The 18,549-nt window shown below is 47.2% G+C and overlaps 4 protein-coding genes across 4 annotated transcripts; 1 reads left to right on the forward strand and 3 right to left on the reverse strand.

Moving 5' to 3' along the window:
- The first annotated feature begins 2,027 nt into the window (after positions 1 to 2,027).
- fbp1 (fructose 1,6-bisphosphate 1-phosphatase) lies at positions 2,028 to 3,721 on the forward strand. The gene is made up of 2 exons (XM_032077338.1): positions 2,028 to 2,466; positions 2,541 to 3,721. Exons 1-2 carry the CDS (start codon positions 2,339 to 2,341, stop codon positions 3,478 to 3,480), a joined length of 1,068 nt encoding a protein of 355 aa, XP_031921487.1. The 5' UTR covers positions 2,028 to 2,338; the 3' UTR covers positions 3,481 to 3,721.
- A 292-nt stretch (positions 3,722 to 4,013) lies between these two features.
- Positions 4,014 to 7,046, reverse strand: BDV27DRAFT_69955 (H(+)-transporting V0 sector ATPase subunit a). Its single transcript, XM_032077339.1, has 4 exons — positions 6,779 to 7,046; positions 6,630 to 6,708; positions 5,091 to 6,559; positions 4,014 to 5,037 (listed from the first exon to the last, which is right to left on the reverse strand). The coding sequence occupies exons 1-4, from the start codon at positions 6,902 to 6,904 to the stop codon at positions 4,138 to 4,140; spliced, it is 2,574 nt and encodes an 857-aa protein (XP_031921488.1). The 5' UTR covers positions 6,905 to 7,046; the 3' UTR covers positions 4,014 to 4,137.
- Positions 7,047 to 7,184: 138 nt separating this feature from the next.
- BDV27DRAFT_137780 (proteasome activator BLM10) lies at positions 7,185 to 13,904 on the reverse strand. Its single transcript, XM_032069070.1, has 4 exons — positions 13,629 to 13,904; positions 13,047 to 13,544; positions 7,593 to 12,990; positions 7,185 to 7,533 (listed from the first exon to the last, which is right to left on the reverse strand). The coding sequence occupies exons 2-4, from the start codon at positions 13,481 to 13,483 to the stop codon at positions 7,471 to 7,473; spliced, it is 5,898 nt and encodes a 1,965-aa protein (XP_031921489.1). The 5' UTR covers positions 13,484 to 13,544; positions 13,629 to 13,904; the 3' UTR covers positions 7,185 to 7,470.
- Positions 13,905 to 14,202: 298 nt separating this feature from the next.
- BDV27DRAFT_137783 (DUF409 domain protein) lies at positions 14,203 to 15,951 on the reverse strand. Its single transcript, XM_032069071.1, has 3 exons — positions 15,371 to 15,951; positions 14,699 to 15,317; positions 14,203 to 14,642 (listed from the first exon to the last, which is right to left on the reverse strand). The coding sequence occupies exons 1-3, from the start codon at positions 15,714 to 15,716 to the stop codon at positions 14,249 to 14,251; spliced, it is 1,359 nt and encodes a 452-aa protein (XP_031921490.1). The 5' UTR covers positions 15,717 to 15,951; the 3' UTR covers positions 14,203 to 14,248.
- Positions 15,952 to 18,549: the final 2,598 nt, after the last annotated feature.

Raw genomic sequence — 18,549 nt, forward strand, 5'->3', positions numbered from 1 at the left:
AACAAAGTCAGCAATGTTCACAGAAACTCCATTGATATTTATTCCAAATGTGTAAGTCAGAAATGCATGAATGGTAAAAAAAAGATGGTGTCAGCATCGATAACTCGAATAAGACTCGTCATCTAGGAAATCATCATGTGATAATTATGGGGTATAAGACAAGTTGATATTTACCTTTTAGCTAAGAAGTTTTGTTATATTATACATAGCGTAGTACGCGACACTATCCATGACCATTAGCCTCAGGCTCAAGTCTTGTAGGATCAACATATATGTGTAGTTGTATGATCTCAGTGGGCGAGGTTTTCTAGGCCTGCCGCAAAAAAAGGCATATCCATCAAGACCGGTCGTCTGTTGAACGCCGTCGGAGCCCAGTGCCGTTTCATCTTCGAAAAGGTGTAGGGAAATAGAATGGTCGAGTCTTACCATCTAAATTATGGATCTGAAAACCACGGCACTCAAAGTGCGTTACTGGTCACCCTGCTGGAACTCTTTTGACCGTCAGCATTCAATCACACATGTGCAAATGAGAGATCAAACAAATCGATTAGGTAGCAGATCAGAAATGTGCCATAAGAGTTATCGCCAACAACCCGAAGGTCTCAGTCGGTAATTTCCAGCGTATATGTTGTTGTGAAGCATCATGCTAGACGGGGTGATACAAAAAAAAAAGCCAGAGTCGGTACGTACCATTAGTGCAATCCAAGATCAAATCCTCTGCTTTTCGCATGTCATGTTATTGTTAGTCCTGTAAGATATCAAGTCAGCAATGTGCTTTCATCTTGGAATGCAAGTGAGCAGAAAGCTTTCTTTGCAAGCAGATCAGACTGACGTGCAAAAACCGAGTTTTCATGCCAAGTAGGTCAAAGACTCTAGTTTGTAAATGGTTGTAGGTTACATCATGATGGAAGATGTGGGAAGAAAATAAAAATAGAGAAAAAGTCAGCAGGGGTGGACTTACCAAAAGAGAGTATCCTGCGTTGCAAGTTGCTAGTGATTAGTTCACACCCAATATGGGCGTATGGAATCATTGAGCAATTATGTTTGTTTGTTTATACTAGGTCTGATGGGTGTTGCAGCCCAACCATTTCAGGTGAACAACCATCAGCCAGAATTGTCGTTGTGATTGTTGTTTGTTGCTGTTGTGTGGAAAGGTGAAGTTTCTGAAAAGAAAAAGAAAAAGCGTGTCGAACTTTTTCAAGCTGCTCTCACACCGGAGCTAATTTTACCGAGGCCTAATCCGGTTAGATAGGAGCGAGTCACGGGGTGTGAGTAGGTAATGGCTTAGGTAAGCCCGATCGCGGCAGTCAGCTGACCTGAAAAAGGGTGCGATCGACGGAGGAAAGAAACCCGAACAAGAAAGAGAGGATTGCTTCACAGAACGGCCGAGACTCGAATAGTTCAATAATAGTTTGACGTGGGCGATCAAAAATTGTCGCGTCTGCTGACCAGGAGATATCCACTTCCGGCTATAGATTTAATTTGCGCGACACGACACCGCAGACCAGAGCTATCAGTTTTTTCATGCGGCATTTCTTTGGACAAAAATAATGGGTTTCAATCGCATTGTGTCGCTGATAAGAGATCCTTACCTGGTACATGTGACCATACCGAGTACTGGTTTCTAAATTACTGACCAGTATTGAATCATGGAATCATTGATATCATAAAATTGGAGATCCAGAATCATAGTCGATCGAACCTCTTACTTTTAGTTCCATACGTAGTACACAGTACTCTGTAGTACCGGTTCTTTACTGCGGGGGGAATCGGAGGCGGACAAGAATAAAACAGGGAAAAGCCGGGAAAGAAGAAGAGCGGCGGGGACTGCGGGGGGTGGGAAAGAGAAGAATGACGAAAACCACCAGTTTTGTATGGGATCCGTAACCGCATTGCGTCAATGGACTAGATCCCCGTATTGTCAGTGATCCTGACGTTCTCCTTACTCAACTTGGTCTCCACCGGCAAAATATTATTGCTCTTATGACCCTTTGGACGATGATCTTAAAATGATACGATGATACTATTTATACTTATACTTATCCCCTCTGCTCTTTAAAAGTCTTCCAGTTTAGTATACTCTCAACTTACGTACTCGAATCCTACATAAAACAAAACCCCCTCCTCACTTGTTAACCCGGCCATTATCACCTCACATCCATTGGTGCCCTAGTCTTCCTGCTTTCTCCGTTGAACCGAGGTTGCGCATTACTTTAAACCGGTCCATTACGCCCCAGTACCACTTGATCTTCCCTCCTGACCTATATGCGCATATCCCCTCTGTGCTAATATATATATATATATATATATATCTCAAATCAACATCAACATCAACATCATGTCCGGACACGAGAACAACGGTGCTCCCCCCGTGGGACAAGAGAACATCAACACAGACATTGTCACCCTCACAAGATTCCTGACGGAGGAACAAACCAAGGTGCCAGAAGCCACTGGTGACTTCACGTACGTTCAAGCCCATAGCCCCAGTAGATTCAGCGCTGGAAAGTGAAACTAACCATTCATGACCACCCATCCAGATTACTCTGCCACGCTCTTCAATTCTCTTTCAAGTCCATCGCCTACTACATCCGTCGAGCATCCTTAATCAACCTGACTGGACTGGCAGGCTCCTCAAACACCACAGGCGATGACCAGAAGAAGCTCGACGTAATCGGCAACGATGTCTTCATCTCCGCCATGCGCGGTTCAGGTAAATGCCGTATCCTCGTCTCCGAAGAAGAAGAAGAAGCCATCATCTTCGACGAGCACCCCTACGCCCGTTACGCAGTAGTCTGCGACCCCATCGACGGATCCTCCAACCTGGACGCTGGCGTCTCGGTAGGAACCATCTTCGGTATCTTCAAGCTGCCCGACTCCGTCCTGGGACCCGAGAACAAGGTCTCCCCCAAGGACATCCTCCTTCCCGGTACCGAGATGGTCGCCTCTGGCTTCACCATGTACGGTGCCTCCGCCCAGCTCGTCATCACCATGCGCAATGGCAGCGTCAACGGCTTCACCCTGGAGAACTCCCTGGGCGAATTCATCCTCACCCACCCTAACATGACCCTTCCCACCAAGCGCGCCATCTACTCCGTCAACGAGGGTAACAGCAGCTACTGGGAGGAGTGGACCAACGCTTACTTCCACTCACTGAAATTTCCCCCCGAGGGCCAGAAGCCTTACAGCGCTCGTTACATCGGTAGCATGGTGGCTGATGCTTACCGGACGCTGCTCTACGGTGGTGTCTTCGCTTACCCGGCCGACAAGAAGGCCCCTAAGGGTAAGCTGCGTATTTTGTACGAGTGCGCACCCATGGCTATGCTGTTTGAGAACGCCGGTGGTCTCGCTGTGAACTCTCGCATGGAGCGCCTTCTAGGCGTTGTCCCTGAGCACATCCACGACAAGAGTGGTGTGTTCCTCGGCTCGAAGGATGAGGTCCAGAAGATCATTGACACATATAACAAGTACAAGAAATAAATTGGCAATTTAGTGGCCCGTATGTGGCCCGCTTATACCCGTGAGAGGTCTGGTGATTCACCACGGGATAGTATTTAATGAGGATGGTCATGGGTATTTAATGTATGAAAAGCGTCCTGAACTAAATAAATACTTAAATAAACATTTGAAAATTTATATAACTGTGCAATCCTTCTCGGTTGATATCCCAGGTCAAATAACTTTATATTCCACTTGCTAGCGTCCAGGTATATTTATAGAGGGCGGAGATATATTTAACCTTAAATGGGGCACCCATAACATTTATAATTCCACAATGGATTTGAATGTATCACCAGTTAGATAGCCCAGTGATTTCTGTTGGACATATACTCCAGTACAAGAAAACCAACCGTCAACGTTCGGCTTTTTTCGTCGAGTGAAAATATGCGGACACTATTCCTATAGCACCCCAACATTACAGGCGTAGTTAAAATGGGTAGGATTATAACAGTTTTTTTTTTTTTTTTTTTTTTCAAAGTTTACGAATGTACTGGTGGTGTAGGAGCGCAGGAATAAAGACGAGGTCAGATATGCACAAGCCTATTCACGTCTAGAATTTAATTGATTCCCACAGGGAACTAGAGTACATATATTCCAAAACGAAAGGAAGGAAAAGAAAGGATCAGGACGCTCAAATCAGTCCACGGGATCCTCCTCGAGGAGCGCCTTGAAACTGAAGGGAGCAAATGGTATACCCTCGCCCATGAAATGCTTGCTCATAGCCTCGACCCAGTGTAGACGAAGCGAATGGAGCATGGCGCTAGTTCCCTCCATGACACAGAGAATGGCGATTGTCAGAGTAAACCACAAGTAGAAGGTGACGACAATCATAATCACACGAAGGGTGGGAGACTCCTGCTCGAAAGCACCTCCAAGAGTCATAGTCCACAAAACGATCGAAAGCTGCTGATGGGCTAGGGAAAGAGCCCACAGACGCAGGTAAGATGCAGTGTGAGAGATACAATTCAGACAGAATTCAATGGTATGAATGACCTGATGGATCATAATCTCAGAAAAGTCGAATTCTTCGTGCTCCTCCTCTCCAAGGTCTTGGGCAATCATAGCTACGCCCTCGCCCTCGCTGGCCATGCTGTCGCGGCCCCCATTAAGTCCGCCATCCATATCGCCATCGTCTTCAAGCGCGCTAACTCTTGACTGTTCTCCAAGACCTCTGTATCCATGAACACGAGCACGGTTATGCTCCCAGCGGAGGTATAACGGCTTGAAGAGGAGCATGACGGGTACTTGCGCGACGGCAAGGAGCAATAGGATGACCTGAACAGAGCTCTGGCCTGGGTAGAGTTCCTCCTCAACATTACCAGGAGAGAGGAACATGAAAATGAGCATGTTTAACAAACCCGGGGGTGACTGGCCCCTGGCTGGCCAGTCCACCGACCACTTGTAGATGACAGTAAGGACAAGGTACCCAAAAATAGACTGGAAGAAAATCATTCCCGGAAGGAAGTTCCCGATAATATCAACCTTAGACTTGAAATGGCGAGCGTTGACATACTGCAAGCAAAGAGCATAGGTCATCTGTAAAATGTTTTAGTTTTGTGGTGAACAACCCATTGAATGAAAGGACTTACGTGAGACCAGCCCAGCAAAATACTCATTTTCATCTTCAGACTGTTCGTAAACAGTAAAGAATTTTCAGCCTCATGCCAATTCCAATCAAGTCCAAAGGGAAACCGATAGTCGCCCTTCAGGGAAGCCTCGACTGCCTGTCCTGGATGGATGATCTCAGGCCACTTCCATTGACTTGAGAAAACCGTGAACGACTTGGAGAAGATATCATTGTAGATAAGGCCAGTGTACATGGAGAAAAGACCCATCATCAGCATGATATAACGGCCATAGAATGCCATGTAGGTCAGTTCATCTAACTTGGTCTTTTGGAGCTTTCTCTCCCAGAAAATCATCGCAACAGCACATAGAGTCATGAGAGCACCGTGACCGAAATCGCCAAACATGACGGCAAACAGGAATGGGAAGGTGACTATCGTGTACAATCCAGGGTTGGCTTCCGAGTACTTCGGGATACCATACGCATTGACGATGGTCTGGAAGGCCTCTGTGAACTTGTTTGTCCGCACATAGGTAGGGGGTGTCTTGTTAGTCCGGATTTGATTGACAATAGTAGGCACACTTAAGCCGGCACGATCATTCACATCCTGCAACGTTGACTTGATCAACGGTAGCGAGTTTGTTGGACACCAGGCCTCCGCAATTAGCGTTTTTCTCGCTTGATCGTAGGAAAATCTGTTGAGTGTATCATAGACAGCCTTTTCCTTCCTGACGATGATCATCCAGGCCGCAAGCGAGCGGGCAATCTGCGTAAGTTCCGCATCAAGAGTATTCTTGGTGTTGCGCAACACGTTACCCACATCACCCAAGCGTGTGTTCACTTCATGAATCTGATCGCGTCTCAGCTCACTGTTCTCGTCAACGCCATACAGTGAAGCACCAAGAGATTCGGATATTTTCCTGATTTTCGCAATGATGTTCTTTCCATGGGCGAAAATGACAAACACGTTCTTGTGAGACTCCTCGTTGGTCGTCGGGTCAATGATAGCCTCGGGAATCTCCGACTGATTCATGTACAAGTTACCACGCAGAGTTCGCCAAAGAATACGTTCGAAGGCACCGATACGGTCACGTGGGATGACACCCGCGACAAACCCGATGTTCATCTCGAGGAAGGATTGTTGACCTTGGGCTTCGCCGTTTTGACCCCGGTGGGACTGCTGTTCGACATCACGAAGGAGGGGAGCTTCATCGTTTTCAAACGATTGCCGTATTTCTTCTGTATGAGTGTGGGCGCGATCGAAAAATCCACCGGCTTCCCTCAAGACCCAACGCCATTCCGTGAGCTCCACCTCACGCTTCTTGAGTGTCTCGTAACTATCGTTGAGTGAGGCAATCCTCTGTTCTAAGCTCTCGCTCCGTTCGGCAAGCTCATCGATTTCCGACGCCAAGGGTGCAGCTAATGTATCGGTAAATTCGGATGAAGACCGCATTGGGATCCCTGCCTTGTCCATCTGAGAATGGAAATAACCTGTAGAGAACAACACAACGTCAGTTGCCTTTCGGGTTAAGAACATATTATTCCACGTGGGTAGCCATACGCAGCTGCCGTTCCACATTATCCAGGCGACGGATCTCTTTGGTAAAGGTGCGTTGGAAGGCATTAGTGTCGGGGTTAAGCTATTTGCAAGTCAACGTCAGCTCAGGTTACTTTCATGCTACTTGTCTTAGGTTTCGATTATCGACTCACATCTCTAAATTGGACCTGACCGAGTTCTCCTAAGGCACTGACAACTTCTCGTCCGATTTCATTGGCGATATAGAGCTGGGTCAAGCTCATATCCGACGAACGGAAGAAGGTATCCTTCGGAGCCATGGTGAAGAGGCTGCCTGGAGCAGGTTCCGTTCACCACAGAAATAGAACTGCGCAACAGTATCACAGTTGCGTACGCACTAGAATGGTAAAATAATGATAAAGATGCCAGAGATGGGCGTAGAGGCAGGTGAGTAGAAGCGCCTGAACCACTGAGACCCCTTTGGTGACGGAGAGCTTCGATTGCGGGAGAGCCGCGTGGCTGCTATAGCACGTGATTACAGAGAACGGTGCTTATCTAATCACCTGTCTATCCCGGAATTTATATGCATGAACAATTGGCTGCTAAGTAGCGATAGATGCTATAAATTGCTTTTGGAGTAAATGTTGCTGTGCACTGTGGTATATGTGCCTCAATTAAAGAATACCTCCCAAAACTTCCACACCAAACAACAACCCGAGAAGAATTATACCTCCACCAAATCCAACATTGTTCATAAATGAATGCTCTAATAATCCCCAATTCTCATACTGCCACATGCCGAACGACCAATATGTTGGAGCTTGCTGCAGGTGGTGTGTATCTTGGATGAGTCATGGATACATGCCTGTACTGCCGCCCCCTAAATCTAAGCGAAGTAACTCTTCCAAAGCACGCCAGAGAGGTCTTCAAGCTGATCTGGAGTGAATGCCTAGAGAAAATGTTAGCTTATAAAAGATCGCTTCCTTTCGACGATGAGTAGCTACCCACCTTCGCATCAATATGCCAAGTATCTTGTCTTGTCTTTTTGAACTCGCTAATAATAGATTTGACACTCGAACCCACAACGCCTGGGTCGTTTGCAGCCCGAACGCTCAATGTAGCCAAGGCTTCAGGCATCCACGTGGGCGGCGGACTATTGTAAGGGAATGCTTGGATTAGCGCACCGAGACCTAAAACTGCACCGTGTCTCGTGATTATGAGTCGAGCATGCTCAGGTGTTGGGGTGCCAGCCCCAGATGAAACCGGGGTTGACAAGCCAGACCGAAGGATTTTGGGGCGTTTTGGGAGAGGGTTGTCGATCAGGATTTTCGAAAATCGCTGTATGAACCGGCTAACCATCTCTTCACGCAAGAACACGGGTGAGCAACGAATCATGCCAGACAAGGTAGCTGATGCTCCAGCTCTCACTTCGTGCTGAGGGTCTTCTAGCATGTTCGCCACGCACTCAAAAAGCTTGTCTCTATCAGCGACGGAAAGCAGGAATAGACGGCGGAAGTAAATGATCTGAATATTGATCATAACTCGTAGACGCTGATGCCATGAGGGTGATGTCTGTCCTATATGAATGAGGGACTGGATGAACCCAGATTTCTGCTCAGCGGGGTATGGGATGTTGGGTAAATGCCGGAAGACATGATAGGCCAGTGATTGGAGCTCTGGATCTTCCTTTACGTCCATCATGTGCAGCAGTTGTCCTGTGAACACGTCTGGGAAGAATGGAACTAACTGCGTGCACTCATACGACGAAAGAGTGGAGTCCAGCCAGAGAAGCACTGTCTTGCATCCTGAAGTATAAGATGATGGCGTCTGCTGACCTGGGGTCCTCTCGTGCCGCCACTTTTCAATGTCACTGAAGATATCATATATCATCTTGGTGAATTCTTCGGTAGGCTGATATGGATATGTGCCCACCGATGACGCCGCCTCCTGCGCCGCAAGGAGAGTCTTAACATTGGCGTATGATTCGTGATACCGTGTGCGATATATTGTTGCAATCGTTTGGCCCATCGCCTCGCGGACGCCCTTGTATGGATGGTCAAGGTGTGACAGAAAATCTTTAACGATAGGCTTTTCGAGTTGGAAATGCCACCCTGCATCTATGATAGTTTGATGGAGCAGATTGATCTTGGAGCTTTCCTTGAAAGCAGCATTCGTCGACATATCTAGTCGGAAGCTTGCAAGCCAATCAACCAAGGGCCACGCTCTTCGTGGGTCACGACACTGAAGGACCATATGGAGGAATGTCGTCCAGTAGCCAGAGTTTTCCGGAGTTAGTCCATCAGTAAAGATCTTACGCACAATCGGGAAAGCGTATTCCCACACCAATGTCCGCTTCTCCACACTTGTATCGGCAACAGAGCTTATAAGAGCACCGAGGATCTCCGCAGTAGCTCTATGTTGGTGCTTATCGCTACCGTCCTCAAAAACAGCCTCGATTTCTTCTTGGATGTCCTTGAAAGTAGCAGCGGTCAGCCCATCCCGGAGCATTAACTCGAAGGCGTACAGAAGCATCATTGCGCAGGGCATGCGAAACTTGTCAGCAGTAGGGTCCCGTGGCTCTTGTTTCAAGTACATGAAAAACTTGTTGAACCATGCTCGATCGAACAATTTCCCCATGTGAGTCCGCACTTTCCATTCGGTTTCGTCATATTCGATGTCGCGCTCAACGTTTGATTTGTACGCAGGCATGCTCTCGGCCCACACAAGCCATCCAGGGAAGTCATGATCAACATAGTACTCAGCCTCCGGTTTGGCAAAGCTCAATAGATACTCCTCCGTCCAACCCTTGTTGTGTCGCTTGGTAGCCACATTGATCTTAGAAGGGAAGTGTTGATGGCCGAGGATGTAATTCTTGTAGTCATGGTTGCAAATAGCCCTAACATCAACCATCGTGAATAAGGCGATGAGAGCTTGGGAATACATGCCACGCAATCCCGGATGATCATCGATAGACCCTTGGGTTACAAGATCTATCAGATTTTCACTTGCAACGTAATCAAACCTAAGACCCATTGTGATTACGATGGTGGCTGCTCGGCTGGCGACTTTCCAATGCGATACTCTGGCCAGATTTACCAGTTCTTCAGCCAGGTCAGCTTTCTTCTTTTCAATGATGGCTCGTTTGCTGTTGATATTCCTGCGCTTATGCTGGATCTCGTCTTGAACATCCTTCTTCGGAGCGATCGCCTCAACGATGTTCCGGTCAAGAATGGCCATCCTTTCCATAGCGCGGCCATAGTCCATGATTTGATAAACCGCGCCCGAGCAAATTTTTTGTACAGAAGGTTTGTCGACTGCGCTTGCGTCGATGAAAGTTCTTACCAAAGTGGGGGCGTACTTCCAATGGCGGCCTACCGTCTTCGCGACGCTACTCAGGAGTAAAGAAAACAAGGCACCCTTGATCCGAGCGTGGTCGTTTTCTTTGATGCCTTTCTGCAGAGCCTTTATTAGGGGCGGAATAACAAGAAGGCGAGCCCCCCACACAGCTTTAAGAGCAGACTCTCCTGCACTTTGAGCATTGCGCCGAGTCTCAGTATAGAGGGAGACGCAAGATTCTGCGATATCCAGGAGTAGGATCTCGTCTAGCTGAGACCGCCGCCGAGGTGCTGCATTGTGCCTCAGGCGCTGTAAGTGGTAGACATTGGCTCTGCGAACCAATAACGGACGAGGGTAGTCTTTGCGAATGCCACTCATTTTGTAGGGATGAATGTCTGCGGCGAGAAGACGCGTGACCCTGTCGAGAACATGAGCAGATCTTTCAATGCCAACGTCCACGAACCATGACCGATAAGCTGAGTACAGGGCGCTGAAGCAAGGCACATCATCCTCCTGCTTGTCCGACAAAAACCTATGCACTTCATGAAGGACCCAGCCTGCTCTCTCCCGGATGTCGTGAATGGTAGTGTACATCGAATCGGTCTCCTTTAGTGGATAGCCGGTAGGGTACGAAAATGATTCTCTAACTGTGGCTTCGTCCGAGCTGTCAAGTAATGAATCGGGGTCTTCAGCCTGGGAGCCATCTTCACCATCTACCATATCAATATCGGTCGATGGTTTAGATGACCCATTTACCCCATTCGCTTTCGTCTGCGACGCGGCCTTTGGGTCAAATAAAACAGAGATACCAGAATTGATAAGCCGTAGGAGGACCAAGTTCCTAGTAACCTCATCCGACCATGTTTTACCACTCCCATCTCGTTTGACACTGGATGTCTCATTGGTGAGATCGGTCAGTTGCTTGAGGGCAGACTCAGCCTGGCTCTTGAATAACTCGACGGCAAATTCGAGTTCTTCACGTTTTGGCACATGCCATTTTACGGTCAAGTTATTGGGATCTGGCCGATAGCTCCAAAGCTCAGGTTGTACACCCCGGGCAGCGACATCGGGCTCATACAAGGAGTAGTCCGCAGTATAAGTGCCCGTGAGGTTTAAGAGAAGGTGGTGCACATAGTTTGAGATATGAACAGTCGGTATGCCCCTACATTTCTGTTGCATATACACGGCAATGTCGAAGAGCTCTTTTCTGTGAGCTAGCACAGCATCGCCGACATGTACAACGCACATGCTCAGCATACTAACATTCCAAACCAAGCCACGGTCTCGCGGAAGGACGTCCGTCCCAGTGGTCCTGGTGGAACCTGCGCCATTGTCGTCGATCTCAGTACGGATAGCTTGTATCAGCACTGGGATAAACCGCTTTAGAGCCTTTTCTGGGTTGACCTTGCAAACCGAGTTACAGATAAAAGCCATCGCATCCCGCGCTTGATGAATAACGTGATTCGACACGAAGTCTACAACCTTCGACAAGGCAATATCGTAATACTCTGGGGAAAGGGACGACAGAAGCGGCATGAATGTGGCAGGTAGCGTATTCACAATGTTCTCTTCGGGAGACCCATTGCGGACCCTGCTCACGTCTGGTAAATTCTCCAGTAGGGTAAAGACCCGCCCGAGAAACGATATGATGAAATCACCAAAGCCACAGGTTGAAGAACGGAGGATCATTTCTTCGGTTTCGTCATCCAAATCCCGATCATAGTTGAGTTGCACCTCAACGCCCTCTTCTTCCATACGCTCCATTTCACCCGAAATCCATTGCATCGCCAGCATGTTACAGTTTACGTCTTCCCTCCCTTGGGTTAGGTCGGCCAAGGGTATGTTATAGCAAGCAGACTGGATGAAGGATAAAGCATGTAGAGATTTCTCAAGGTCATTGGCATCAACTCCGGGCAGCGCAAGTCCCAGCAGAGTTGTCATGTGGCAGCGATATCCCTTCGTCCTTGAAATGATTCGTGAAAGAACTTGAAGGGCACGGAGCGATGACGTCGTACGGTGAACTTCTACTAAGCCTTGAAGGGATGGATATATACGTTGCAAAGCTCCGGGAAGGATGAGATGTGGTTCCAGGAAGGCCAAACTTTGTAGCGTAGACAATGAGAAGCTCATTGCCGTACCACTTTTAGCGTAGATACCCATGAATATGACATCACGGAGACAGAGTACAAAGCGACGCTTCAGGGGCTCCGTCAATCTTCGCTCTGCCGGGGTTTCCATCTCCCCGCTTTGCTCTCGATTCCACCTCATGATAAAAAAGTCGGCGAGGTAGTAGACGAGCTGTGACAAGGTCTTTGTCCAACTGCCAGAGTTCGATGGATGGAAGAATGTTTCCACTGCCTGTATAAGGCCCTCTAGTTGCGTCAGAATAGATTCTTCGGCGTCGAGGCATGCGGGAGAGAGCGACATCACGACCCATCGAGCAATGTGATGCGCCACTGGATGCTTCCTGGTGTCTCGGTCAAGCATGATGCCTAGCCCAGACGAGATATCCACCAGCGCACTGTAAGGAGAAGTGGATTGTCCTACAGGAATCTCCAACAATCTCAGGATAGCCGTGAAGATGAGGGACGACTGTTCCTTCGTGAAAAGACCAAATTCGGAGAACGGTATATGCTGGGCAGGCAACGAATCACGAGCCAGCCTCGAAAGGTAGTCAAGGAAGGTGGTATCAAATGTCTTTGACCGATTGACTAATGCCCAAAGATGAAAGTACGTCGGCAAGTAATGATGTGGCAGTAGGTCTTCCCTGGTCTCGGGCGCAGGTGACGTCGGGAGTAGTAAGTTTATCAAACCAACTACGACAAACGCACCCTCCGAAAAGGACGTGGTATAATGAGGAAGGAACTCTTCCAGCATAGCTGGCAGCTCACATGGGTCAACGTACAGCTGGACGAACGCACAGAGCTTCGTCAGTGTCTTTACATTCCTCTTTAGATTGGTAGAATGCACCAAGCCCGATTCTGTAGGTAACACAAAAGCTTTTAGTTCTCGGTAAAGAGGCTTCCAGTCCAGAGTCAGGTCCTTAACGGGCCTCAGATAATGCTTGCGTCTGTGCCGATGTCAGCACTATAATAATGAACAGTAGTTATGTCAAGTTTAGCTTACTTGGTGAGGAGCATAAACATGCTAGCAAATCTCTCTGAGACATTGGGATCGATCCCGGGGGCGAGAGAAAGCTCATAATACAGCCTCACAAGGTTGATACGGTCCGTACGGGATGGGTCAAACTTGAGAGACAGCCATCCTCTAAGCTCCCGAGTCCAGTGCACGGCACCAGGACTGAAATCACCCGCCTCCACAGCTACATAAAGCTGGGCCAGTATTTCCCGTAGACTCCGTTCCCTCTCGGTTTCATTTTCGAGCGAATATGGTAGATATTTAAAATAAGGATAGGTGCGAGGACGGACTCGTGCCTTGGGCTCGCCATTCCCGTTCATCCCTGCAGGTTCACCACCCAGTGAGGTGGCTCGTGATACTTCGTGCGCATTATGAAAATTTTCTGATGTTAAAATTGCCTTCGCGGCTGGGTGATCCATCGTCATACAATAGGATCGATGATCACTGCGGTGCAGGTATTGGGAATGAGTGAGGTTTGGGAGAGGTCTGGAAGATTCAATGTTAACTACTTTCGTTCGAAGACATAAATAATAATAGCGCGTAGACGGCCGTTTGGCAGTATGGACTTACATTGGACATGAAGATTGTAGCCCAAAGTCCAGCTGTGAAGATCGATGACAAAGAGTGACTTACTGCCAATTATGTTTGCATGGGCAACAGGAAGGGTCTTGGCTAGTAGGACGACCGGCTACAGCAATAGAAGCTTTGGAACGTTCAGAAGCTAGTACGAACGATGGTGAAAGTCCTCCGATGAAGACAGATTCGTAGACGGGGCTGTAAGGAGGAGCGTGTGCTGTCCGTGTCGCAATAAAATACAGCTCCGGCAGTTTGGGAAGTCATTCAGTTTAAGCTTCAGTGTAGCAGTTGAAGGAAGGTAGAAGAGGTATCCATTATCGCTCAGTGAGTTAAGTTTCTGATGACATAATTCCACGTAACTGCACCGCAGCCTAACCTCAGACACTAAGCTCTTTCCGTCCGCCTACCCAAAACGGGAAATCTTCCATGAGATTGAACAAGAGCATTTTATATACTTTATATAACAATACTTGTACCTTTTATTATATAATTACAATCACTTGAGCTATGAAAGCCTCGCATGTAGGCAATGGAGATAAATTTAGATATTAGGTATTAAGCTCTTATTATAAACTCATCCTACAAAGACGAAATCTGTGCAGTATCGACAAAACCTAAGCTGGTGGCAGGAAGGATCCAAAAAGAACCGCCTGGACAATTGCATAGATCACCATGCCTTGTACAGCAATCGTAAAAGTTTGACTGCGCTTAACAAGGCTACTAGGACCCGCAACATGGCTGAGAACCTGACATATAAGGTACCAATACCAGAGAGGATACCCAGAGGATATCCGATTGATGATCTGAACATGATAGCTAGTAAAAGCCATCACGGCAAGTAGACCATTGGGCGCTGCAAGTCGTGTCAAAAATGAAGTTCCTGTATCTGAAGGCCATGTCGTGTTTAACGCCCAGATAGAGGAGTGACACAGCAAGAACAACATGGGAAAGGCCAGGATAAAAAGAGGCAGGTTGGAAAGTGTCCAGTACCGTAGGAACCCTACATTCCTGCAGAGAGGGTCAGTAATTGATTGCTCCTAGATCATCGCGTGTGGGTCACTAACCAATAATGAACCTGAACCCAGCCATAAATACTAGGTATGAGCTGTTCACACCACGGTCGCAGAGGCTCGTCAGACACGCAAAATGCTGTGTACGCAATCCACTGTGGCACAATGAGCCCCAAGGCTACTGCACAGCCACCGACCACAATGACACCTAGGCGAAGCAAATTATCCCCGGATATACCTTGGGAGATAATCTTGCGCAACTGTAGCAGCGCGTCATATGCAAATAGTGTCCCGCTAAGGATTCCATTGCTGCGGACTGCCGTGGCTATTGAGAAGAATGCAGCCGCGAGCAACAGGTTCGCATCGCTGGACGCCCGCTTACCAGCGTTGGCATCAAGTAGGGAGGCCGAATATAAATAATACCCAGTAATGTTGAGAAAGGAGAATATTGATTCTCCATAGGGTGCAGAGAGAAATGCCCCTGCAGGGCAAATAATGTGTAAGGCAGCAGAAAGGAAACTAATTAACCTCCCTGAGGTGCTGTCATGACCAAAGATGTTGATGGATAGTCTGTATAGAGCCAATACCGAAAAGTAATGGGTAATATGGGAGAGGGCAATTGCAACTAGCGCGACTTTGGCAACACCGTCCAGGCCACTGAATTGAGGGAGAACTTTGCCTACTATTAGCAGCTGTCTACCGCAGGACATAAAGAACTGGATATACCGGATGTTAAAAAGGAGATGATTCTAGTGTACCCATAGCCAAATGCCCATTCTTGTTCAAAGACATAGTCATCCCGCACAATATGTATAAAGTATATTGAATCCCACCTGACCAGCTTCAAAGAAAATGAGAAGGGCGCATGCCTAATGACTTCCAATTTGGCATCGGAAGCAGCGGATTCCTGGTAAGGTAGCAGCCCGGTGGAAGTATCATAACCAGGCCCCGGGCAACCAATGATAACCAGAAACAGAAGAGCCTTCCACAACCAGAAGGCTAGTGATAGACTCCTAATGGGATTGTCGGGATTCAAGAGTTTTGGGTGGACTGAGGCCAGGCCGGTAGCCATACCTTACAAGATCCCCAGGGGACTTGATATTGAGATAGTCTAGTATTAGGTTAGTCCCGTTTCTTCCACCTCATACCATGTATAGATATCTATGAGGGGTTTTTTGGGCTCCAAAACCAAGGGTCCACCGGCGCAAATCCGTTTTAGCAAAAATATTAATAATGATAAGGATCAGTATCACCGGCCGAGGCACAGCTGCTAAACTGTTCCCCAGTCTTAACTGATGATGGTTGGAAGTCGAACGGCAAGTGGGGATTCGGAGTTTTCGGCAGAGAAGCATAACTTAAGCGGTGCCTTATTCAGCATCCCGATGCATAACTTGGAACCCGACTTAACGTAACAGACTAACGAAACTAATTTAACTAAGTACGTAGTTGAAATCCTTGCAGTCGCCACAATGATGGATCATGCTTAAATCCGATGGGCTGAAAGCTAGAGTGTAAGTAATGTAAGTAAGTAATTAAAACGGATGTGTCGATGTCATCCTTTTGAATTCATGACTGAGCTGGAAGAATGGCCACTTGAACAACAGTATCCATGGCATATACTAGGCTACAATATTATGTCATGAACATCCGAGGTGTATGTAACTTTACCCACCAAAGGGTGGATGTCCTTTCCCATCGAGAATTCTGGAAAGTGATTAACATGTCACCAACCCTACCTTGGGATCAACCAGCGGTCGATTCAGCCCTACGAAAAGCCCAGTCCATTGACAGACCCGGAATATATTCAGTCCATTGGATACTTTTCCCCAACACCACAAGTCGTAGTCACACATCATTCCAATAAATAAAAACAATTTAAAATAATTTAAAGATGGACGCAGAGGAAATCATTCTGCACTGACGGTGGTAGGGCCATTCTTTACCAATCTCTGGGTTGTCAACAAATAGCACTTTATTTTAAGTTGCATCATAGCTCTGGGAGATCACCTCTGGGCGACATGACCATACCATATATTCCCACGGCTTGATTACAACTCCGAGTCCGAGGTCAACGGGTCCGATTCCGAGGATCAGTGGAAAGAGTAAGTGATATATCCCGCATGGTATCGATCAGAGATTTTTATTTAGCGTGATGGAGACACGCAAATCTAATCTAGTCCCAATGTCCCATAGAGAACGAAATCTAATTTCCCTGAATCTAGGAGGCTACGTTGCAGGTCCCATTTTGGGTCACGCGCTCGAAATGTGGCACTCCACAATGACTACCCAGTAGCAGTATGTAAGTATGTACTGTACATGTACTCCGTACTATTGTACATACTACAGTAAACCTATCGGGATGTCTGATGTCACTGTCAAGTCTTGGTCTTTTCAATAGAAATCCCTCGGGGGGCCTAGGCGTTTTCTTGTCGGTGGCGATAGCATCTTATGATGATCACTATATGATCGTATGCATACAACCCCTACCGCTCTGTGGAGCATTTTCTGCACTATCACCGTAGGGCTGTCACATGAGGTTAGATAATTTATGCTTATGATGACCATTCTGATTATTCTTCTGCTGAACTAATCATCCAAGGAGTAGGAGGGGAGGGAGAAGAGACAGAAAAACGGGCGCACCACCCGCTGGTGGGGTGGTGTTTCCATCCAAATAGTAACTATGGGCCCTCTTTCTTTTTTTTTTCTTTCCCTGGCTACTACTGTACAATGTACCGTAATAATGCCAAGGCCAACAGTACCTGAGACCAAGAAGAATCCATGTTTTAAAAGTGCCCTTTGACCCTATGTATAGAATCATGAACTACGGAAGGAAGAAGGTTCCAGAGCATTATCAATGTCGTACAGGGGTAGGGATTTCATCGTTAGTTGAGGGCCAGAGACAGTGCAGCTGATAGATGGGAGGGGAGATATTCCGTACCTTAAGTTAACCAGTAAATGGAGCTCTAAAGAATTGGTCTGACTTGGGGAGTGGATGGTTCGATCCACACTGGTTATGGGTTGCCTTGCCCGAGCCAAGAGTCTTATCCATGGACAGACACATTGGCCGGCAGGTCGGAGGCTCGGACCTCCGTTGGCACTGTCTGTATGGGTTTTGTTCTTTCGTGTTCGGAGTCCGGAGCGCGGGAGTACTACTAGTAGGTAGTAACTAACTAACCTAGTGGGTAGAGGGTTAGTAAGCGGCAGTATAAGTGGTGACTGATGTCCGAGAGTGAGGAAGAAGAGTGTGAGACAGATAGTACAATTACTAGTTAAAAGTTAGTGTTGAGTTGTCCTCGTGCCTTATAGGGTAACGTTTGTTTTGAATCTGGAACGAACTGAAATGGTCCATGAAGATACCTAAGGAAAGAGAAGCACAAAATTAGAAAAGCATAATTGGATGGTTGATGACGGAGGTGGAAAGAACCGAAAGTTACGAATACCCAGTACGACGGCGTTCCCGGGAAAGGTGATATATCATTACTAGTGGTACTGGAGCCTCGGGCGTCGTTTAGTCCCGAAGATCGCCGTCTAGGCTGGTTTGGGGCATGACTGCGAATATTGAAGTTGCCATCTCGGTATCTTTAGAACAAATTTCCATGGATCGCCTCTTCAAAAGCTAAGTTCCGCTAGGGTGGGGACTCTCATTTTCATGCAAACCCAGCATTTGTCGGGTTTTAGTAAGTAAATATTCGATCCTCTACTTACGGTACATACCTACCTGCAAAAGAACGACAGCTCTGCGGAGCTTCCATGGAACTGTCGCCGAGGTGTGTGAGAGTAAATACTTATGTGATGATGATTATGATATGATTATTATTCTTGAGGAAGTGGATCACTGACTCTGTGCTTTTGATTTGTTTTATTGAAATTTTTATTTCTTTTCTTTTCTTTTCTTTTTTTTTTTT

This window comes from Aspergillus caelatus (genome assembly GCF_009193585.1).
Source record: "Aspergillus caelatus strain CBS 763.97 unplaced genomic scaffold BDV27scaffold_336, whole genome shotgun sequence".
NCBI lineage: Eukaryota > Fungi > Ascomycota > Eurotiomycetes > Eurotiales > Aspergillaceae > Aspergillus > Aspergillus caelatus.

What these genes read in the sequence shown, in the direction of transcription:
- fbp1 (XM_032077338.1), top strand. Translation starts at nt 2,339, where the DNA reads ATGTCCGGACACGAGAACAACGGTGCTCCCCCCGTGGGACAAGAGAAC. An exon ending in GAAGCCACTGGTGACTTCAC is followed by an intron (nt 2,467 to 2,540) that starts GTACGTTCAAGC and finishes CCACCCATCCAG; the next exon opens with ATTACTCTGCCACGCTCTTC.
- BDV27DRAFT_69955 (XM_032077339.1), bottom strand. Translation starts at nt 6,904, where the DNA reads ATGGCTCCGAAGGATACCTTCTTCCGTTCGTCGGATATGAGCTTGACC. An exon ending in TAATGTGGAACGGCAGCTGC is followed by an intron (nt 6,560 to 6,629) that starts GTATGGCTACCC and finishes TGTTCTCTACAG; the next exon opens with GTTATTTCCATTCTCAGATG. An exon ending in TTTTGCTGGGCTGGTCTCAC is followed by an intron (nt 5,038 to 5,090) that starts GTAAGTCCTTTC and finishes AACATTTTACAG; the next exon opens with ATGACCTATGCTCTTTGCTT.
- BDV27DRAFT_137780 (XM_032069070.1), bottom strand. Translation starts at nt 13,483, where the DNA reads ATGACGATGGATCACCCAGCCGCGAAGGCAATTTTAACATCAGAAAAT. An exon ending in ATGTTTATGCTCCTCACCAA is followed by an intron (nt 12,991 to 13,046) that starts GTAAGCTAAACT and finishes ACATCGGCACAG; the next exon opens with ACGCAAGCATTATCTGAGGC. An exon ending in CTTGGCATATTGATGCGAAG is followed by an intron (nt 7,534 to 7,592) that starts GTGGGTAGCTAC and finishes CATTTTCTCTAG; the next exon opens with GCATTCACTCCAGATCAGCT.
- BDV27DRAFT_137783 (XM_032069071.1), bottom strand. Translation starts at nt 15,716, where the DNA reads ATGGCTACCGGCCTGGCCTCAGTCCACCCAAAACTCTTGAATCCCGAC. An exon ending in CATCTCCTTTTTAACATCCG is followed by an intron (nt 15,318 to 15,370) that starts GTATATCCAGTT and finishes TAGTAGGCAAAG; the next exon opens with TTCTCCCTCAATTCAGTGGC. An exon ending in TGGGTTCAGGTTCATTATTG is followed by an intron (nt 14,643 to 14,698) that starts GTTAGTGACCCA and finishes CCCTCTCTGCAG; the next exon opens with GAATGTAGGGTTCCTACGGT.